This window comes from Lissotriton helveticus, chromosome 1_1 (genome assembly GCF_964261635.1).
Source record: "Lissotriton helveticus chromosome 1_1, aLisHel1.1, whole genome shotgun sequence".
Taxonomy (NCBI): domain Eukaryota; kingdom Metazoa; phylum Chordata; class Amphibia; order Caudata; family Salamandridae; genus Lissotriton; species Lissotriton helveticus.
Window position 1 is genome coordinate 2,074,060,966 of NC_136057.1, and position 21,720 is coordinate 2,074,082,685.

At 45.4% G+C, this 21,720-nt stretch overlaps 1 protein-coding gene across 3 annotated transcripts in view; it reads right to left on the reverse strand.

Moving 5' to 3' along the window:
• The window catches only part of LOC144755913 (calcium-activated chloride channel regulator 1-like), a 542,164-nt gene that overhangs the window by 308,996 nt on the left and 211,448 nt on the right, over positions 1 to 21,720 (reverse strand). For all 3 annotated transcript variants that reach the window (XM_078645321.1, XM_078645313.1, XM_078645302.1), the window contains 2 exons: positions 12,630 to 12,807; positions 1,003 to 1,230 (listed from right to left, as the gene is read on the reverse strand). In XM_078645321.1, coding sequence (XP_078501447.1) covers positions 1,003 to 1,230; positions 12,630 to 12,807 — 406 coding nt within the window. The remainder of the gene's footprint in view (positions 1 to 1,002; positions 1,231 to 12,629; positions 12,808 to 21,720) is intronic.

Here is a 21,720-nt window from a genome sequence, read left to right on the forward strand (position 1 = left end):
CCAAGTCTTCACCCCCTTTCTGAAGGAAAGGAGTTCCGAGTCCCTCCTTAGATGCGCTGGCAAGCTGTTCCAGGCTTTTGCCGCACAATAGGAAAAACTATTGCCTTCTTATTTATCCAGAGAAGAACCTCCACTGCCGCCCACATTTTACTCCTAATCAACAACTCCTGACTCTAAGAGACCAAGTCTCCCTTCTTCTTTTCATACAGTCTGGTATTTTTCTGATAGTTTTCCCATTTACACTTCACTAAACAGTCATCAAGATTTAGAAACTTGCTTACTTTAGGAGTGGTTTTCTATATTTGCACCTAATCCCACCGGCCAATGAATACTTGACAAGCTAAATTGGAGTATGAACAATGGTTAAAACTGGAAAGGAAGAGCCATCTTCCATGCCAAACCGAAGTCATACTCAAGCAGGTTGGCCGGGGCTACAGATCATGTAGGGACTTTGGGGGTCTGTACCCCTAAGGAATCCTGCCTATGCATTAACTGCCTAGAATTGCTAGAACTTCTATTCTTGAATGAAGTCTTGGTTTGTTCTGTACATGTTAAGAAAGTATTGATATATTGGAGGGTGCTCTAGAATCCCAAAGAGCAGGATGCCCATAGGGCCCCGAAAGACTTTGCATAAATCTCCAACGAGGTCTTCTACAGACTCAGAATCTGCGGGGTTCCTCCTGGAGCTATTTGGACCATACATTTCTTAGTGGGATGAAAATTCCCATTAGATATTTACATTAGGAATCAGTACTTTCTAGAGCAACTAGGATTGCAATGTAAAAAAATCAACAAAGTTAGATCACAGAGCTGGGACTTCGATCAACTATCTTTAAGAAAGAAAAGGGTTATGTGAGACTATCTATCTCTAGTTTCAGGATTCACTTTTTAGGTGGAAACTGTGGCATGTAAGGCTGACAGGCAGTGAGGCATGCTGTCATGCTTTTTATATATTTTTCTCAATACTGGTTATTAAGTGTTTTATTTTAAATCATACATTACCTGATTCATGCTGTCGGAAACATCTAGAACTAAACAGACCACCCTGTGTTTTATCTGCAGCAGCGAGAATGTTGGAGCCGGGGGAGAGTCCATGCCGTTCGACGGAGAAATGTTGCTGAAATCAGAAGATCTCATCATCACATCCCAAGCGCTCTGCAACCTGCACATTCGGTTTTGCAGATTCGGAGACTCGGAATTATGGGTGCTTGCATTACAGAAGGCAACTACCTACAAAGTGCAACAAGGAGAGAGAAAAACATACGGTACTGTGAATGGTATTTGTCATTTTGCTTTTTGCTCAACGACAATAGAAACAGGAAAATCCTTTTTTTTGTTTTTTTAGCATTACTGAAAATAGATCAATCAATTAAATGTTTGATAAATGATAGATGGTCAATAATTGTTACAACTGTAGTAATGTTTGAAGAATCATTTTCTTTAATGATATCTTGATTATACAGATTTTACAACTTTTCGAGTGGAGTATAAAGAGATATTTTGATCTTTTGAGTGACAGCTATCGTACACAAAATATGTCCTTTAGAACAGTGATTTAATGGCTCAGCTGCTGACCTGGAAGCTCGAAGACGTTTCCAAACACCTATCAAACAGTTGATCTAAAATCATATGATTATGGAAGAATTACTATACGGCACTATTCGTTTGAATTCTTCAAACCAGTAAGATAAATATCTAAAAACAACTCTGAAAACGTCTGTCTGAAACACGCTCTGTCCATTCCTGAAACCTGGTCCACCTCGGTAATTGTCCCTGTTTTTACAAAAGCTAACTGCTCTGAACCTATGTGCTATTAGCCCATTTCTTTCATTCGTTTGACATTCAAGTTCGTAGTCTGGATCGTCCTGAATAGGCTAATGGACTGGGCTATGGACCAAAACATTTTATCTGACATGTAATACTGCTTTCGACCTGGGTTAGGGACTGTTGATCAGTGCTTTAATCTTCACCTTATCACCTGTAAATATACGATCTCAAAACAAGGGTCATTAGTTGACCACTGCATTTGGTAGTGTCAACAGGGAGTAATTATTGACCGTCTTGGGGTTGAGAGCGGAACCACATTTAGTTTTATTTCCTCGTAATCTTCACTTTAATCTGTCCCCTCAGTTAGATTTGGTGCAAAGGGGGAATATATAGAGCACTTTAGCTTAAACTGGGGGGTTCCCCAAGGCTGCATGAGAGGCCCCGTTTTTATTGACACTGTAAATAAACAGCCTAGAGAAGACCCAAATAGAAAGGGGAAAGGAGATGCCCAACATTGGTCTTCGCCCGACCCTTGTGCTGATTTATGCAGATAACGTTGTTCTAATTTCGAGAATAGCTATGGGTCTCGACTATGCTCAATTGCTTTGTGGAATTCATGGACAGTACTGATTTTAGCACAGGCTTTCATCACAGCCAGCAAGGGAAGTAATGGTGGCCAGCCATCTTGGGCCGGCCAAACAGTCATGCGCACTTTGCGCATTCCCCAACAGTCTGTAATACACAGCCTGGTGAGGAACAGGCACAGGCTCCCAGTGCCTGTCTGAGAACAGAACCACGGTGCTCAGACCAATCACAGCGCTGCATTGCAGTGATGTGATTGGCTTATGGGTGCCTTGGTGTGCTTTCTGCTTGAAGCATGAACAGAAGAGGATGACGGGAGGAGAGGTGGTGGTCTGGAAGCAAGGTAAGTAATTTTATTATTTATTTATTATCACGCCTCACTCATGCTACTCGGTGGCAGCCGCCACTGCTTCTATGTCTTGGTCCCCCCTCATATCAGATAGAGGACATATGTATACCAGGAACATTGCTTCTGTTTTCAATTTTTAAACTAGGCTGGGGCACATATCCATCAAGGCTATGCTCGAGATCTACAAAGTGAAATGTGTTTCCATTGCCGCCTACGGCAGCGAACTATGGGGGTTTGCTAATGTGACTTGCCTAACAGTCCTAGAGAACAAGATTTTAAGAAGGCTCCTTTCTCTCCCACAAAGTCTGTCCTCTCTAATCATCATGAGTATCTAGGTATAGGTTACTTAGAGGATACACTGCAGTTATGGCCTTGACTTCTCTGGATTTTGCTTTGGCTATGTCCTGCTAAAAGCTTTAATCTCTTGGTATTAAAAGATTGTTTGACCCACTACCGAGCAAACAGTATCTCCTGGTTAAGTGACATTAAAGATTGCTTTTTAAGATGGGCCGACCTGAGATTTTCAATAGCCACGAATCTGTGGTTGCTGAAGACATTACATGGATAAAGAAGGCTTTTAAGACTTGAAGAGAAAAGGAGAGAGCCTTAACTGCCTGGGAGGGACTACTTTTTTTATCAAACCGTATTTAACTTTTTCTATTTCTGATCACCATCGTTTTCTTTTGACACACTTAATATTACATCTAATCCACCAGAAACAATGGCATATAGGCCTTTTCACCGGAAGACCTGGATGTGAAGTATGTGACAAATATCAGCTCAGGAGGGGCAGCTGGAGAGTGTTCAGAATCTTCATTAATTTGAAACTGACCATGGTGAGGCCTGCCTACTTATTGTTAAGTGTGAAGGGAGGCCTTGGGAAAAGAGGCCTTTTGTGGCACTAGTCCAAAGAAAGGGGGAGTAGGTCCACAACAAGATTGATGTATCTAAGGAAGAGTGGACTGGTCATTTCCCTAAATACATGCCTGGCTGCACTCAAGCTCCTTTCAGGGACAGAAAGATTCTTCCATATTGGATTTGTCTCAGAATAGTACACTGGGAGAGTTTGCAGCAAGGCAAACAGAATGTGCCGCAAAAGTGGGAAGGGTTGTCACTGACAACTTTTTTCTCACTGGTCAACATGTGTGTAGGAGTCTCTGCATCCCACTAGCAAGCAAAACCTACAACACTGGCACCTCACCCACAGCTCATGAGAACACTCTCTGGACCTTTGAAATAACAGAAGAGTCATGGACCTGCTTTTTGAGACCGGCTCGGAGACATGAAGGACTGGACCTGCTCTCAATTTTACCCAAGACTAAGACGTGCCCAACAAAGGTCAGTTGGCTGACCTTCTGTGGGGGCCTCAGGGACACAACAAACTGCAAGAGGACTTTTTCCTGAAGTGCCCAGCAGACCAATGACAAGTGAACTTGTACTGGACCCTGCTGCAGTGAGTGTTTGGACCTAACTGATGTCCCTAAGGTCTTGGGATCCCTAGAAGCGGCTGCTCCAGAAACACCGAAATGTTGAGTCTTCCAAGACCTCTGTAGCGAGAGTTGGCTGTTGCAGCTAGGGGTCCCAATTTTGCAGCAACTTTTACAGAAACAGCTTCAGGCTTGTACTGCTGGAGGAGTTTGTACACCATAAAAAAACGAACCCCGAAGGTGGAAATCTTGACCAGGCGAAGGCGAGAAAAGTATTTACTTGATGCAAGGACTTCGACAAAATTTGAATTTCTCCCACTCTGAGCTTTTCTCACCAAAACCAACTAATTCAGCATTCGGCAGCTACTCAGCTTTGTGTTTACATCTACAGATACAGACTGCAGCGTTGTCCAGCTGTAGGATTCCGACTTTCATGTCAGGGACTTAGTCAGAAGGTAAAATATTTGCATGGGATGAATCTACATAGTATATCTAATACATGGTCAATCGAGGGTAACCTGAAATCATGCCTAGGCCCCGGTCAACTGCATACAGTGACTACTGATTAACACTTTACTTTTTTGGGCACATTTTGTGTTAAATGTGTAGAAATTCGGTGGGCATGGCCAACTGCAGAGGGAAATGGCCGCACGGTAGTGCAGCTCTGTTGCACCACTCCCTTAACATTCGCAAATAGATGACTTGCCCTGAGTGAAGAAAGCTGAAAAGGGGCCCAGTCGATCTATGTAAGGTGGTGAGCTGCTGTATCGATTGAAGTCCCAATTCAACCAGTGCCAGCGGAGATATCTATCCGGACCCGGAACTCAGTCCCTGAAGATGCAAGGCATGCCCTGGGGGCATCCTACTACTTGGCTGCACCGTGCCGCAGCCACAGCGCGGACCCCAACCAAAATCTCTCAGAGGGATTACGCCACACTGGTTTCCAGTGCCCCCGCAGCAACCGAGCTATGGCATACTCCTATGGGGCCCCCCTGAAAACATTCAGTGCAGCCGGTGGCTGTTGTAGACCCTGGGATCTCTTGCAGAGGCGGGGTGCCGCCGGGAGCTAACATACGCTGCAGCGCGGTGGCGCCACTTGGCAGAGTTAACAGTGAGAACCCACATGTGGCCCTGATCCTGTCATGGTTGGGACCTGAGATAATGTTGAAAGTTGGTCCAGATGACTTGCTGGAGGGTACCTGTGCTGGACATAAACACATAATCTGCTTGCTATTGGATGGAGCTACACTAAGTCTGGGGCCCCTGCTGCCTACAGATCAGGCTTGGCTGGCGTGGGTTCTATGTGACACAGGCTTGGCTGGTGAAACCCCACAGGTGGGATTGGGCCCTGTCCCTTTTGCAGGCAGTGGCTAGTAGCCAGTGGGGCCCAACCTCTCCTTGGCTGCAACTAGCGCACCAACACCATCATGGCAAGCGGCGGTTGCGGCCGTAGTATGCTCCAGGCGAAGCTGGATACATTTGCCTGGCAGAAAGGGCAATACAACGCGCAGGCCAAATGAAAATCAACGGCGGACCAGGCAGACCACACACTACAGGACATTTTAGCGGCCAGAATGACGGTACGCACTTCCCTGGAGAGTTGGATTGACACCGTCGCCTTCAAGTTATCCCTGATCAGGGCGGTCATGCGGAAAATGGCCAAGCGCATCACCGAGGTGGAATCCACAACCAAAGGTTTGACAACCGACACTGATCTCCTTAAGAGCCAAGTTGCGGATCTCCAAGTCAATCAAGATCTGTTGGAACACCAACTCGACGGCAATGAAGGCCGGATGCGCTTCAATAATGTCCGTATCCTAGGAGTGCCGGAATGGGCGGAGGGGAATGCAGCGGACCTGTTTGTGGAAACCTTGGTGCTGCAGCATCTCCAATCTAAGGGCCTGTGCCAATACTTCTCCATTGAAGGGGGGCACAGGGTGCCGGGCGGACGATCCAAACCCAGAGCACCACCTCGGCCAATCCTGACTAAGGTGTTTAACTTTCAGGACAGAGACACAATAATTCAATCTGCGACAGCGGTCCCTCCAGTTACCATTGACAATTGTAAAATTACCTTCCTCCCAGATTTCACGTTGAGAGTTCAGAGGCAATGGCGTAGATTTTTGGAGGTGAAACGCGCCCTACGCGACCAGGAAATCAAATGTGCTATGCTGTTTCCGGCGAAATTGCGCATTGAATCCGGAGGGAAAATTTGGTTTTCCTCCAATCACGAAGACAGCTGGCGTATGGTTGGCAAGCGAAATAACAAGGCAAACCGTGGGACTGGGAATAAAGTTCAGCCAGACCGCCAGAATGGGTCTCCCCCTGATGGTGATGCAGCGCCGAACAGTGCCACGGAACGAAGACAAGCAGGCAAAAGTAGTGACCCAGAGGTTCTCACTTAACATGTTTGGCACTTTGGGGTCACTGCAAATGTAAGTCTGTCCATCATGGGACTGCTCCTTAGTGGATCTTAGTGGTTACCTGACGGCGTGGACGCCTGATCCAGAGATGCCATTGACACTTAGTGTGGGGTATTGTTGCCTTTTTGTAAATGTACTCTGCTCTGACCCAATTTAACACTCGCTGTGAAATGCTTGTGGTAAAGGTTTTAGTACGAATCGATGCCTTAGGGAGTGGGGTTGGCTCACATTCCCAATATTTTTAGGGTGGGCGATAGACACTCCACAATTTTGGGGTGGCGGGAGATTTAGTGCCCGTCATGCAGGGAGGCAGGGAGGGTGGGGGCGTTTTGGGGTTAGGGGGATCTGTTTATTTTGTTCTTATTGTTGTTGTTTTTATTATGATAGCAGTGAGGCAGAACTGTTCTCCATGCAATTACACTCCAAGTCAGAGGTGCTCCTATGTCAACGTTTGCTCTTTACACTTACGACATGGGTGTATAACTCCCCATTTCTCATAGATATACCATGTCAGATCATGCTGTGAAGGGATCACTCCGCATTATCACATGGAACATCAATGGGTTCAGGGACAAAATGAAGAGAGGGGTAGTACTTCAATATTTCAAGAGACAAGCCCCGGACATCGCTCTGTTTCAGGAGACACATCTAATTGGCAACACGTATAAAGCACTTGATCGATGGGGCTATAAAATGGGGGTGCATTCGGATTTTACATCCAGTCCGAGGGGGACTGGCATTCTTATATGCAAACAATGCCCATTCATAATAAACAACACATGGACAGATAGCCAGGGCAGATTTACCGCAATTGCGTAGACATGGGAGGGGGAAACCACTAACGTGCTCTTGATTTATGCACTCCGGCACTGATAGGCACCACGCGGACTGACCTGGGTAAACTTCTCCTTGACTTCCCTGATGGTATCTTGGTCCTAGGGGGGCGACTTTAACCCCTTGAACGCGAGGGGAATTCCCCAGCGGTGCGGGCGAATTCCATGTGTGCGCGATTCAGATGGCCCCCGGCCGTCCGACGCACGTGCCTACTGTGATGTCGGACAGCCGGGCCCGTCTGATGAATGGAAAGGGTTAACCTGACCGTGGATGGCAGTGTTGACCAACATCCCCCTCGCCAAGATTCATGAGACACCTCACCCCTGATGGACTTTCTCTTGGCCTTTGGCCTTGTTGATGTTTGGTGCCACTTTACTCCCTTGACGCAGAATTTTACCTTCCACTCCGGCACCCATGGCAGCCAGTCCCGGATAGATTACTTGTTCACCCACACCAATGATCTCTCACATTTCAACAATGCTAAATTCCTAGCATGCTGTATTTCTGATCACTCCCCTGTCAGTTTACTCTACCCCAGAGCTGTAGCCGTCTCACCCTGTCCATATCTCCATGGAGCCTGAAAATTCTGCATATCCAGAAGGCCCTGCTGAAAAAAGTGGATCCCTACTTCGCTGAAAACACAAACACAGTTCAGTCCAGTCGGGTTTTATGGGGAGCCTTTGGGGCGGTCATTAAGGGTCAGGCATTATCATTGATGGCAGTGCATAAGAAAGAACTAAGGGCACGCCTGGAGTCTCTGGAATGTGAGATTCGCGACCTGGAGGACGAGTTAGCGACCAATGATGATGAGCAACTTACCCACACTTTAAGTGGCAAACAACAGGACTATCAACAGTTAGCGACAGAGACAGCTAATTCAAAACGGAAAGCTAGTAGACATAAAATGTATGAGTTGGGCGACAAGACCGGAAAACTACATGCCTGGTTGTAGAGGCAAGAGAATGTACAGAGATGGGTGCCCCTTATCTAAAGTGATATGGAAACAATAGTGAACAATCCTCAACAAATTGCAGAGGTCTTTGCCTCTCACTTTGCTTCCATTTACTCCTCCATTATTTGTACTACTCCACAGAACTCTAGGGACCTTCTGCCCGCTATTCCGGTCATTACTCTTGCCCTAGAAGATTGCAAAGCCTTAGAAGGTGATCTAACTGAAGAGGAAATATCGACTGCTATACGCGGAATTAGGTCAGGTAAAGCTATGGGCCCAAATGGGCTCCTAATCGAACTGTTTAAATTAGTTACTTCCAAGATAACATCTACTCTTCGTGCCCTGTATTTAGAGAGTTTCCACACTGGGGCCCTACCCCAAGATTTGATGTTAGCCTCAGTGGCCGTCATCACAAACATGCGATGGTTGTGACTCTTATCACCCAATTACTCTTTTAACGGGTGAGGTTAAGATCCTCGCCAAGGTTTTAGCTAACCATTTTTTTCCTGTTATCTGTAAACTCGGGCATCCAGATATATCGGGCTTTATGCCAGGCTGCAACACGGCCCTCAATCTCAGACAACTACATGGAGCAATGTGGCGAATTCCTACTATCCAGGAAGATTCTGCCTTGCTGTCCCTAGAAGCTAAAACGGCGTTCGACACCATTGAGTGTCCTTACCTATTTGCTCTCGTTGAACGTTTGGGCTTTGGCCCATACTCTATAAAATGGGTCAAATTATTGTACACAGGCCCCAAGGCCCAATTGGTTGTTAATCAACATACCTCCCGAAAATTCCGACTAGAATGGGGGACCAGACAGTGTTGTTAATCCTCATGTTAGCTCTAATATTGGAATCTCGGGTGACCTGGGTAATGGGGGGATCCCATGATCAGGGGCTTGAAGTGGAAAGACCAACATGAAGATAGAATTTCTCTTGATGCTGATGATATTCTATTATACTTATCAGCACCATTTATATCGATTCACAGGATCCTCCATATCTTTGCTATATTCAGTGCCCACTCGGGGTAGATAATAAATTGGACACAATCTGTGATTTTCATTCTTCTGGGTTCGGTAACCATGGATGCCAAGGGGCACTAATATCACGTTGGCCACTGATGGCTTCTGTTACTTTTATATTTACATTACGCAAGACCCCGCCCTATTCTCTGACCGCAATCTTAAAGCTCTATTGACACAACTTCACAATGAAGTGCTCCACTGGCTGTCACTGCCCCTTACCTTGCTCGGTAGCGTGGCATTGTTTAAAATGCTGGCGCTGCCTCGTTTCTTATATACACTACAGAACACCCCATACAGGGTCCCAGATGCCTATTTTGTTAGTGTGGAGTGTGAGGTCAAAGTCTCTTATCGGATGGGAAAAATTCCTGCATTGTAGCACACAAATTGACCAGGGGTTGGTAAGGTGGCGGCATTGCGTTGCCTGACTTGAAACAATATTATTGGGCTTCCCAGCTTGCGGTGGTTAATCAGTGGGTCTTTGCCCCTCTGTCTGAGCTGGCATACCGCACAGATAAATGGATAATATCTCGGGGGGGTTTCGCCGTGCCCTATATTCCAACCCTAAACACCAACGCCTCACTGGCCCCACGGCCCAGACAGTGACACTCTGGCAACAGGTGACAAAAATGCTGGTTGTGGCATAAGAAGTTGACACTACTTACTCCCTTGTGGGAATCTGAACAGCTCTGCATTTTGAGTAGGTGTCCTGGGTTTGATAAATGGGCATCTCTTCTGTTAGTGACCCATGGAGGCGCAATGAGATGATCCCAATCAGTGAGCTACAAGCAGAAAACCAACTGGCAGGGTCAGAGACATTCCGCTACCTACAAATCCGTCATGCACTGACCTCCATAGTGGCTAGTGGCGAAACTGTACCTGAGACATCCCCTCTAGAAGACCAACTCTTTACAGACCCCCTGGCACGCAAGGCTATATCACGTACATACCGCAAACTAATAAATAACAAGCCTGACCCATTGGCGCATCTCCAACAGTTGTGGAAATCAGACTTAGGGTATCTAGAAGATGATGATTGGCAAGACACCCTCTCCTCCCACAAAGAAGTTGCAATTCCAATGCGACTACGACTGATTCAACTCAAGATCCTACATAGAGTCTATTTAGCGGCACATACACTTGTTAAGATGGGACGTTGGTTGGATCCGGGCTACCTTAGCGGACAGGAAAAACCCATGTGCCCTGGTTCTGCTAGACCTCTCCGCGGCATTCGATACGGTCAAGCATGACCTATTGTTGTCGCGGATGTGGGACCTTGGTATTCAGGGCACCGCCCATGCCTGGCTGACATCCTTCCTGGAGTCACGGGTCCAGAGAGTGCAATTGGCTAACCTGGTATCGGAGGCAGTAGGTATCACATGCGGAGTCCCTCAGGGCTCGGCATTATCACCTTTATTGTTCAATGCCTACCTGCAACCTCTCATCTCAACATTAAATCAGATGGACTGCAGTGTATACAACTATGCCGACGATACGCAGATTATTATGCAAATCGACAACTGTCCAATGGCATACCAGAGAATGCAGAACATTCTAAAATTCACCGTGAACTGGATGACGACCAACTCATTAAAAATAAATCCCGATAAGACCGAGGTGTTGGCGATCACTACGGCATCGAGCCCCTGGAACGACCTCCTCTGGCCTACCGAATTAGGGCCATCCCCAATACCAGCTGAAGCAGTAAAAAGCTTGGGCCTGATTATCGATGCAAACCTCACCATGTCTGCCCAAGTCTCAGCTGTAGTGGGTACTTGTGTGGGGCTAATGAGGCAATTGCGCAAACTATCCCCTATCCTGACGGTAGACACGCTTAGAAGAGCAGTATCAGCACTGATCCTGGCACGCCTGGATTACGGCAACGTTCTGTATGACAATATCCCTAAAAAATTGTCGAGCAGACTGCAGATAGTCATGAACGACGCCGCCAGACTGATCTTCAACAAACCTAGAAGGACTCAGGCTACTCCCCTCCTCCATAAACTCCATTGGCTGCCGGTGAAACAACGGGCCAAATTCAAGGGCCTATGCATAACGCATAAAGCACTGTACGGACAAGCCCCAAAATATATCAAGAAATGTTTAGTTCCATACGCCCCAAGCAGGAATTTACGATCAGCAGACGCTGCTCTACTGATTTGTCCGCGTTTTAAGCTATCCTCCTTTGGAGGGCGCACGTTTTCCCATACAATTCCCAGTGCATGGAACAAACTGCCAGAGAGCCTGCGCAAAGAAACAAACCTCTTATCTTTCAGAAAAAAGCTAAAAACGGTGCTGTTTCAGGAGGCCTGGGGTAATGCCTAACTCTCTCCCCTCTAGTATGGTGCTCACTCTCTGCAAAGCGCTTAGAGACCCCTGGGTGATAAGGCGCTATAGAAATCTAACATACAATACAATACAATACCTTAGAGGGTGCACGACTGAGGATATCTTTTTCCACACAGTATGGAAGTGTCCACTCCTTCAGTCATACTGGGTGAAAATTGTCACCACGCTTACAAGGGTATTCTGGAAAACTATTACTTACTCCCCGCGACTTTGTTTATTGAACATGTGGGAGGCTACTGACTTGACTCACACTGAGTGCACATGGGCTTCATTGGGGTTTGTCTTAGCTAAGATGAATATCGCCCAGGTGTGGGGGACCGGAGACCAACCTAAATACCAAAAGTGGGCTAATGATATGGACAACACGATGATCGCAGAGAAAGACGTATTTAAACACAGGAGTTGTCCCTTGAAATGGGACTACAAGCGGGCTAAATGGAATATGTCACATGGAGAAATATGTGTGTCTCATCAGTTGAACTGCGCAGGACAGATTTGGACATGAACCTCCTTCCTCCCTAATCCCATATATCGCAACTGTTTATTTGATGCATGGTTCTATACTTTTCATTCATTGGAAATGCTTGCTATATAGCCCGTGGCCGCCCACTGTACCATCACAACTGTTTAATAAAAAATTAGAATTAAAAAAAGTTTAAAAAAAATAATAATCTGTAGAAATTCATATTTCTGGTTTTCTTCATTAGATTTTTGTTGTTTTGGTGAAATTGTACTGATTACATTTGTATTTATGTTGAATGAATAACAAATATTCATGGTGTAATCCAGATTAATTGTTGTAGCATACAAGTTTCCAAATATTGTGATATCAGTTCTTCTTTTCTAAATTACAAGTATTCACATATACCACATGATTATTAGATTTCAGTACTATGAGTTTTACAAAAAAAATACTCACTGAAGACAAAGCTTGCATGTACATGATAGATCCTGTTGCATTTTGATTTTTATCAGGCAGGAACTTGCATCCCTTATTATGAATCTCCATGTGAGGGTCAGAACTGCATGTCCGAAATGAGCAAAACTTATCCTCACATTTATGAAATATTGATGAGCCTGTGATGCCTGCTGCACATCTAAAATAAGGATGTTGTAAATAATGCAATAGGGAGAAAAAAAAAGGGAAAGTTGCATTAAATATGTGGAGTGCAAAGAAACATATTTCACATTACCAACTGCATTTATTTAAATTACATTAAATAAATTAGATAGTGCATCCTCTGTTTCACTGCAAACACCACATTCACTTGGAATTATTAATGAAAACCAAAGTTTGATCCTTTGAATCAGCCCCCCATCTCAGATTAAAGGGTGATTGGTCCACAGAAACAACAGAAGTGAAAGTCAACATCAACAAGGTAAAGCTTAACCTTTGCTGCTTTAGGGATGGGTAGACTACTCACGCTTGCTTCTGAGTTTGTGAAAAAGGTCACTTTAGTACAGAGCCAAGATGAAGCCCACATTTTGCATCCTCAAGAGTCCCTGTTACGGCTTATTACTTGGTATAGAACTCCTGTTCCTATGTCCCAGCCACCCAAACCTTAGCCCTAACTGACGATCAATTGGGACAATAATACCAAAAACAACCTTCCTCACACATTTCAAACTTTACTAGATGTACATTTCCTGAAAAAAAGGATCCTGTTGTGACCTCTGTCTTTCGCTCTCTCTACCTCTCTCTCTCTTGTTTGAACAGAATTGCTGGAAGAAAGCCTCCAACTCTCCCCTCGCCATAAATATACCCATACCCTTATTCATGCAGAACCTTACTGTTGGAAAACGAGGCAGTATCTGTGAGGCCTGCACAAATAACATGTCGCATTTGTCCTTCACTGGGAACCAAACACCCTAGCCTAGCGCCTGACTTTTAGTGGGCAGCGTTGCAGAGCAGTCTAAGGCTTACTCAAGGGAGGTGGTGTGGGCTAGTAATCGCCATTACAGGTGGCGCAGAAATAACACTCAATAATTGATTGTCCAGTCTGTACTTTGCTTTATAAAAGTAAGAGTACATTTATTAGACACACACCCTACTCAATACTATGCACCAATTTACAAATATACATAGGCTGATGGAATTACTTTGTGACATTGCATAACATCTCCACCCCTCCCACGGGGGTGTCTAGTACCACCACTCCCTGGTATGCACATTATCTTGCCCCCTAATGCAGTGGGTTGTACCAACCTGGAGGGAGGGCCCTGCCAACTGGCACTATCGCAGTGGTGACCCACCCCATCATCTCAACAAGCATTAAAAATAGGTACACCTGTCCTGGGGACACATAACCCTGACTGAGCCTCTCATACTGACCATACAGTATGCATCCTTACATCTTATTAGCTAACAGTATGGGTTTTCCATCCGTCAACGCAGTAGCAAGAATACACGTTTGGGCATCACTTTAAATGAGGTACTTTCATAGCTGATAACATTTGATAACAGTTGTAATGCATTGCAATCACAGCCTCTAAAAGGCATCACAGGTAAAAATACAGGATTACGCAAATACAGCCAGACACCCTAGCAGGAATGTCCAGCAACAGAACCCCCAGTTGGCTTAAGACATCATCTTACACAAGTACTTTACATAACACATGACTTTCAGTCCCTCTAAAAGAAATAACGTTAGTAAATGCATTTCTGGTGCAATTACACCTCTTCACCTCCAACGGATGCCCTTCTCCAGACATCCCCAACTCACCCCTTCATCCCTTGGTGCAGTCCTTAACACTCCTCCAGCTGCAGAACAAAAGTTCCAGCTCCAGGATGTTGATAACTGCTGGCTGAGCCCTTGAGGGGTTGTTTCCTTTAAGTCCCCATGAGACTTAGGGAGGGACTTTCCTCTTTGTGCGGGGGGAGGCTGCGTTGCTCCTGTAGCTCCTGTAGCTCCCCCTGCACATTTACATGCATTTGGAGGCGACCCTTTCCTCCTGGTGCCACCACTAGCTGAAAAACTGCCATTTCCATGCAAGTCTGTTTAGGCTCTGCAATGCATTATGGGCTGCTGCTTCCCGTTCCATGTATAACATAGCAGCTGCTCCCCTGCTGCTTGGGGAGAGCCACACTTCAATCTTCGGCGGTCTCACACCACAGGGAATCCCGTTGGGGGCCCGGTCCCACCCGAACCCCTCATGGCATTTGAGGCTGCACAGCTCGCGGAGTCTACCCCCAGCCACTCCTGCCGCTTTCCTTTGCGGGTCCAGGTCCCGCCCAGGCCCCCACGTACCTCCAGGCTAGTTAGGGAGCCGCTCTGGGACCCCACCCCCACCCGGCTGAGGTTACGTAGTTTTCGGCCCCGCTTCGCTACAGCCGCCATTTTGTGTTTAGCCGCCATTTTATGTTGCCTCACTCAGGCAGCATGGCTAACGCGATAAATATGGTCTTTTTGCTTTTTCAGCTGCTCCGTGTCTTTCCTGTTAAAGAACAACACTTGTCCTTGTGTACCGCACTGATGTCAGGGTCTGGCCGAGTTCGCAAAGCCATGTCTAGACTGATTAATCCATGTCTTACTCCACTGTTTGGGTCCCACCATTCTTCTCTACTTTATCTTGTTTAACTGGCCTTCACTATTCTCTTCGTGTGTTCTCTTGTTACGTAGCCCTTCTTTTGAAGCATTCTACACATGTTTGCCACCTGCAAATTGAATTACGGGCACTAGTGTTGATTAACCAGAGGGGAGGAGAGCACACGGGGTCTGAAAGCAGGGTGTGTTTTAGACATCCGATAGCTTGTTTTCGAACTATTCCTATTTGTCAGTTTTGTGTATATTGGGAGTTGTCATTGTAAACTTGTTCTGTATAATAGACTGTGCGCCACGGATTGAAGTGGCAGTCTCTTGAGAACCTACCTGTGTGGTACTTCTTAGATAACTGTACTTAGCTGCAGCTAATAAAACTACTTTTCTACGCCTAACAGAGTGTCTCGTGTCTCTGTCGGTCGAGGCAGGTGAACCTGGAGATCTTAGGCGTGCCCTGCGCCGCCTGGCCCATAAGGTCAGGTTCTCCAATTGGCGGCCCAACGTGTGGGCGACTTCAGCGGTAGTAGTTTTTGCCCGAGAGTAGTGAGGAGCTTCGCAAGAAAATTCCGGAGGATTTCGCAAACCACGTGAGCGACCCCTGCATGTCGAAGTGGACCGAAGGTCTTTTGAAGCGTGGCTACTCCTTCCCGATGGCTGCTGACGACTGCTGCCCTGACTGTCGCCCTGCCTTGGCCCTTTGGTGACGATTGGTATCGCGAGACGTTAGACGGACATCTGTTGGCGTGAGAAAAACATTTAGTTAAGTATTTGTGGGTAGCGCCCACTCTTTGTTTTTTGTTTTTGTTATTTGATTAGCACGCTAACCGAAGCCAAGGGGTAAGTACGCTTGTGCTGTGTCTCTATTGTCTGAAAATCCCTTGACGTTTGTAAGGAAGTCCAGTTCGTTACGAAATGCCTGGATTTAGTACATTTAAGAAATTTTGCTGTTTTGATTGTTCTAGGGATTCCCGGCTAGAGGATTCTTGTCCGATTCCTCCAGTTGGCACTCCTACTTACGAGCTTTACTCGAAACATGGTCTGGGTCCTATTGTTTTGAATGAAACATGGATCCGATATACTAAAAAGGATGGTGTTTTACAGTGGCCACAAAATGGTTCTTTTGAGCCCGATATATTAGATAATTTGGAAACAATTCTATTCAAGAGAAAAGCCCGGCCGGCAATGTTTGACTCTTTCCGCCTCTGGCGTAAGGAAGCCAAACAGAAAGAAATTAAGCAAATGAAGAAAGATAAGAAAGAGCAGAGTATGTCGATTTTACAGGCTGCCCAACAGTTTAAAAATGACAAAGCTAATCAGGTGATTGAGGTATCAGAAAGACAACATCGTATGGCAATAGATAGATGTTATCCTGTGTTACCTACTGTATCAAAGAGTAAAACTCCCGATGACGATTCTTTTATGTCCCATTTGCTGACATTACCTCCACCTTATGTGTTAGGTGCTAATGCACCACCATTACAACCTGCTGTTAATCCAGCTGTTTTGGTTCCTTCACAATTGCCTATTCCTGTGATTCCAGCTCCGCCCCCTTTGCCAGCGACTTCTGTACCCCAATCTTCTGTGCCTCAGCCTCCTCCATCTGTCGTTTCTTTAGCTACGGATTCTTCTTCTGTTTTACAGAATACGTTGTCTCCTGTTTTAGTGTCAGATTCTCCTGCAGCTCGACAGCGTTTAGTCGACACTGTTTCAGGTCTTTTGTCGCCTTTTCTTGGGCCTCTTTTCTTTTCTCCTGCGTCGTCTAGGAGACAATCCCGTAGTCAGTTTCCGGATTTGGAAGAACGGACTAAATTATATTCTCTTGCTCGTAATTGGATTATGAGTAGTGTACAGTACAGTGTACGTGATATTTTAGATACTTTCCTTCAATGGAACGCGCCTACACAAAGATACGTGTTCAATGCTATGTGCAATACTCTGATTAAAGAATGGGGAGATGTTGATCTGGATTCACCTCCTCAGGATTTATTCGAAATACAGGATCAATTTGATAAAGGACTTATTGTGGGTCCTGCTGTAGAACATGCTATTCAAAAGCTTGTTACTTTTCGATCCGCCTTTTTCTCTCAAAATTCTCTTGACCCTGACCCCGCGGTTCGTCGTAAGATGGCACAATATCCGATGCGAGAAGTTCCTCCAATATGGAGAGATGCGGTTGCACAGGCAGGTAATATTGCTGGTGTCCCTGCATATTTTCAGCGTATATGGGTACATGATCCTTGGAAAAGGTCAGAAGTATTGGCACTTAAACAGTCTTTACCGGACCCTCGTAAGAATCCTGCTGGGTATTATAAAGAGTTGTCCCAGTCTGTTGACGCTTGTAATATGAATTTGGCATATATTGACTTACTTATGGGAAATGTAGTCCCACAAGCAATATGGACCAAGATTCGTAAACAGGATCATGATGCAGCTTTAGGTGGTAATTGGGCTGCTATTACAGCTGCAGATGCAGGACAAATAGGTGGTGCCAAACCGGATGACTTGATTACAGAATTAATTAATCAAAAAGGGATTGAGACATCTGTTTCGTTCCCCTGGGTAAGCTTATAGTTTATCAAAAGAGAAACAGACACTTGTTACACCTCTTGACCATTGGTAAAAAAGTGGATTTATTGGAGTAACCTCAAAAAACTCAATGCTGTTGTGTTTATGCGGTATATCTGTTTCATCCGCCCCGCATTGATGTTTTAGGCAGTTATCATTGGGTACTCCAAAGTAGTGGTTTTGCCCGCCTCAACCCGAGGCACCTCTGGTCTTGGGTGCAGTGTCCAGAGAAGTGAAAATAGAAAAATGTGAAAATTAAATTCTCAAAAAAGGAAGTAAAAGTTAAAAGACTGGTAAATCACCCAGAATTTTTTTTTAATATTGGCGTGATTTCCAATTCAGCCTTAAAAAGGTAGGTACTACTAAATAGATCGAGTTACTGGATCTGGCAGTATTATATATACAACGTCAACATGTTTCAGCTCTTTGGGCCCTAGGGGTCTATAGAGCTTTCGTCAGGACTCACAAACATAGAAATTCATACTCACACCATTTGTGCAGTATTATTAGGGTTATTTCTGGTTATGTATCAAGAATAATAACTCCTCTGTATTCTTTACCGGAGGTTCCCTTTCTTTCCTCGGGGTACTGCTGCTGCTAAGCCCAGAGCCGCGTGTGGTCAGAATTCCGCCTTGTGCTGGCTCTGCCCCCGGAAGTGATTACAGAATTACCTGGAAAAATAATAGTTTTGATGAAAACTATGATGCCTGCAGTGCGCGTTAACTGGGATAAGTTAGCGGCGTGTAAGCAAAAGACGGATGAAAGTGTCTCCGACTTCTTTACTCGGTTCGAGGAGACTTTCATCGACCATAGTGGTCAAGACATGAGTACTGAAGGTGGACAGCGATTGTTCGTAGACAAATTTGATTTTAATTTACTTCCAGAATTATCACATAAATTAAAACAATCTGAGAGTTCGTGGGCTGTTTCTTCCACTGCCCACATATTGGCTACGGCTCAATATTATGAGAATAGGAATAAGGAAGATAAGGAGAAAGTGGAGAAAAAGACTAAAGAATTAAAAACGAAGGTTCTTCTGCAACAGGCTTATCCCCCTCGTTCTGCTCAGCCCCAATTTCAACAGCCCCCACAGTTTCAGAAGTTGTTGCAGAAACCGGTACCCTCAGTTCCACGAGTTTCATTGGGTCCTAATCAGTGTGCCTACTGTAAGGAAGATGGTCATTTTAGGAATACTTGTATGATTTTATTGCAGCGGTATGGTGGACCATTAGCACCATGGGGTCGTGGTGATTCTCGGTCCATATCCAGAGGTAGGGGTCGTGGTGCGTCGACTCAGGAACGACGTCCCTCTCCCCCTCAGGATTCTACAAATTACTTTGATCAGCAGACTTCTCAATCTGCACAATATTACAATGATGACTATTGTCTCGATAATGAGGACGTTGATTTTCATACTAGCTAGGACAGCCATAGGCAAAGTAAGGGAGTCGTATCAGTTCCAGTGGATCAGGAAGGACCTTATGTTAATGTTATGGCATTAGGTGTTACAGAACCATTTCTCTTGGATACTGGTGCAATGAGAAGTTCTATAATGCATTCTAAACTCCCTGGGGCACCTTTGACTGGCTTAAGAAATGTTTCTGTAGGATTCTCTGGCGCCCCAGTTTCAAATCCGGTTTCTTGTCCTTTGCCCATTTCTATTGGTCCATACGATTTGGAAGCTCCACTTCTTTTAACAACAGGTTGCGGAGAGAATTTATTGGGTTTGGACTTATTGAAACATTTACATGCTACGCTGTATTGTTCACCCTCTGGTGTGCACCTCACTTTAAGTGATAAATTGACTTCTCCGATGTATGTATCTAAAGAACAGCTACCACCTGAACTGCGTTAACTTCCTGCTACACTTTGGGCTACGGGTCCGAATGATGTTGGTTTATTGCAAATTCCACCATATGTGATTACCGTTAAACCCAATGTTAAGATGCAACGTGTTCCTCAATATAAAATATCTAATGATGGTGAAAGAGCCTTGTTGGCCATTGTTCATGATTTGGTTCAGAAGGGTGTGGTCGAAGAGACTAGAGGGAATGTTTGCAATAGCCCTGTTTTACCTATTCTTAAACGTACTGATCCCTCTCAGCCACCTGTGTACCGTTTTGTAATTGATCTTCGAGAGGTCAACAAAATTGTTGTCCCTCAGTTTCCTCTTGTGCCAGATATAACTGCTTTGCTTACTATGATTCCTGCTTCAGCGTCTGGTTTTCGGTTATTGATCTTAAGAATGCTTTCTTTAGCATTCCTATTGCTGAAGAAAGTAGGGATCTCTTTGGCTTCTCTCTCGGAGGCCGAAGCTTCCGGTTTAAGCGTGCACCTCAGGGCTATTGTGAAAGTCCTTCAATATACAGCCAAGCTTTGAAGTCTCAGCTTGACACCTTTTCTTTGCCCTCGGGTGCTACTCTTATCCAATACGTGGATGATTTGTTAGTGGCTGCTGATTCGGAAAATGTCTGTAAAATTGCAACTGTGTCGCTCTTACAACATTTGTCTGATCTACATCATAAAGTATCATCTTCTAAGTTGCAATATTGCCAACAAGAAGTTACCTATTTAGGTCATCTCTTGTCGAAGGAGGGAAGGCGATTGACCACAAAACGTATTCATGCAATTGCACGGATGCCTGTACCGTCCACACAAAGAGAAGTACGTGCTTTCTTAGGCATTACCTCTTACTGTAGACAGTGGATTCCGAATTTTTCCCTACTTGCTAAACCTCTGTTGGCACTTACACTTAAAGATACGCCCCAGCCTCTTCCTTGGACCGATGAGTGTCAAAAGAGTTTTTCTGATTTACGTACTGCTTTGTGTTCTGCTCCTAATAATAATAATAATAATAAAGGGGGTTTATAAAGCGCCTGGTGACGCCTTCTCGGCGTGTCCCCGCGCTGCGGAGCGAGAAAGATGCGGATAGCGAGCTAGCCAGAAGGAATTAGTTATTATACAGGTGGGTCTTAAGAAGTTTCCTGAACTGCATTTCAGATCCTTCTAGCCTTAAGCTGACCGGGAGTTTGTGCCAGTTGCTGGCTGCCAGCCGTCTGAAGGAGCGTCCACCCATTTTTGCTTTTTTGACAAGGGGAATTTTTAGTAGCCCTGCTCCGACTGAGCGTAATGCTCTAGTAGGTTCATAGATCTGAACCAAGTCAGAGAGATAGGATGGTGCTTTATGCCAAATAATCCTGTGGCAGATTAAGAGTGCTTTATACAGCACTCTCTTTCTGATTGGAAGCCAGTGTAGTGACTCCAGGGCAGGACTGGATGCTGCTCTTTTAGGGAGTCTCAACACCAACCGAGCAGCAGTATTCTGGAGGACTTGCATTCGTCTTAGGTTTGTTTCCGTAGTACCTAAGAGCAGCACATTGCCGTAGTCCATGCGGGATGTCGTCGGGCCTCCAAAGGGAGTAAATCCAATGTGCGGTTGAGGGTTTTCAGTATCCCAAAACATTTTTCCATCAAACGATTCACATGGCCCTCATAGGACAGTTTGGGATCAATCCATATTCCCAGATTCTTTGCCTCTTTACTGGGCTTGGGCGTGAGACCAAAGCATGTTGGCCACCAGTCCCCTGTCCAGCTGGAGTTGTTACCACCAATCACCACAACCTCCGTTTTAGAGCCATTCAGCTTTAAACAGTGAGAGTTTATCCAACCTGCTAAGGCCTGCATACAGGCCTTAAAGTTGGATGCAGCTGTGTCGGGGGCTTGGGATAGAGAGATCAGCAGTTGGGTGTCGTCAGCGTAAGAAACTAACTCCACTCCAAACGCTAATACCACTTCTGCCAAGGGGGCCATATAAAGATTGAACAGACTAGGACTCAAAGCCGAGCCCTGCGGCACCCCTTGTTCAAGTGCGATGGCAGAGGATTTAAAGGAGCCCTTTTGGACCTG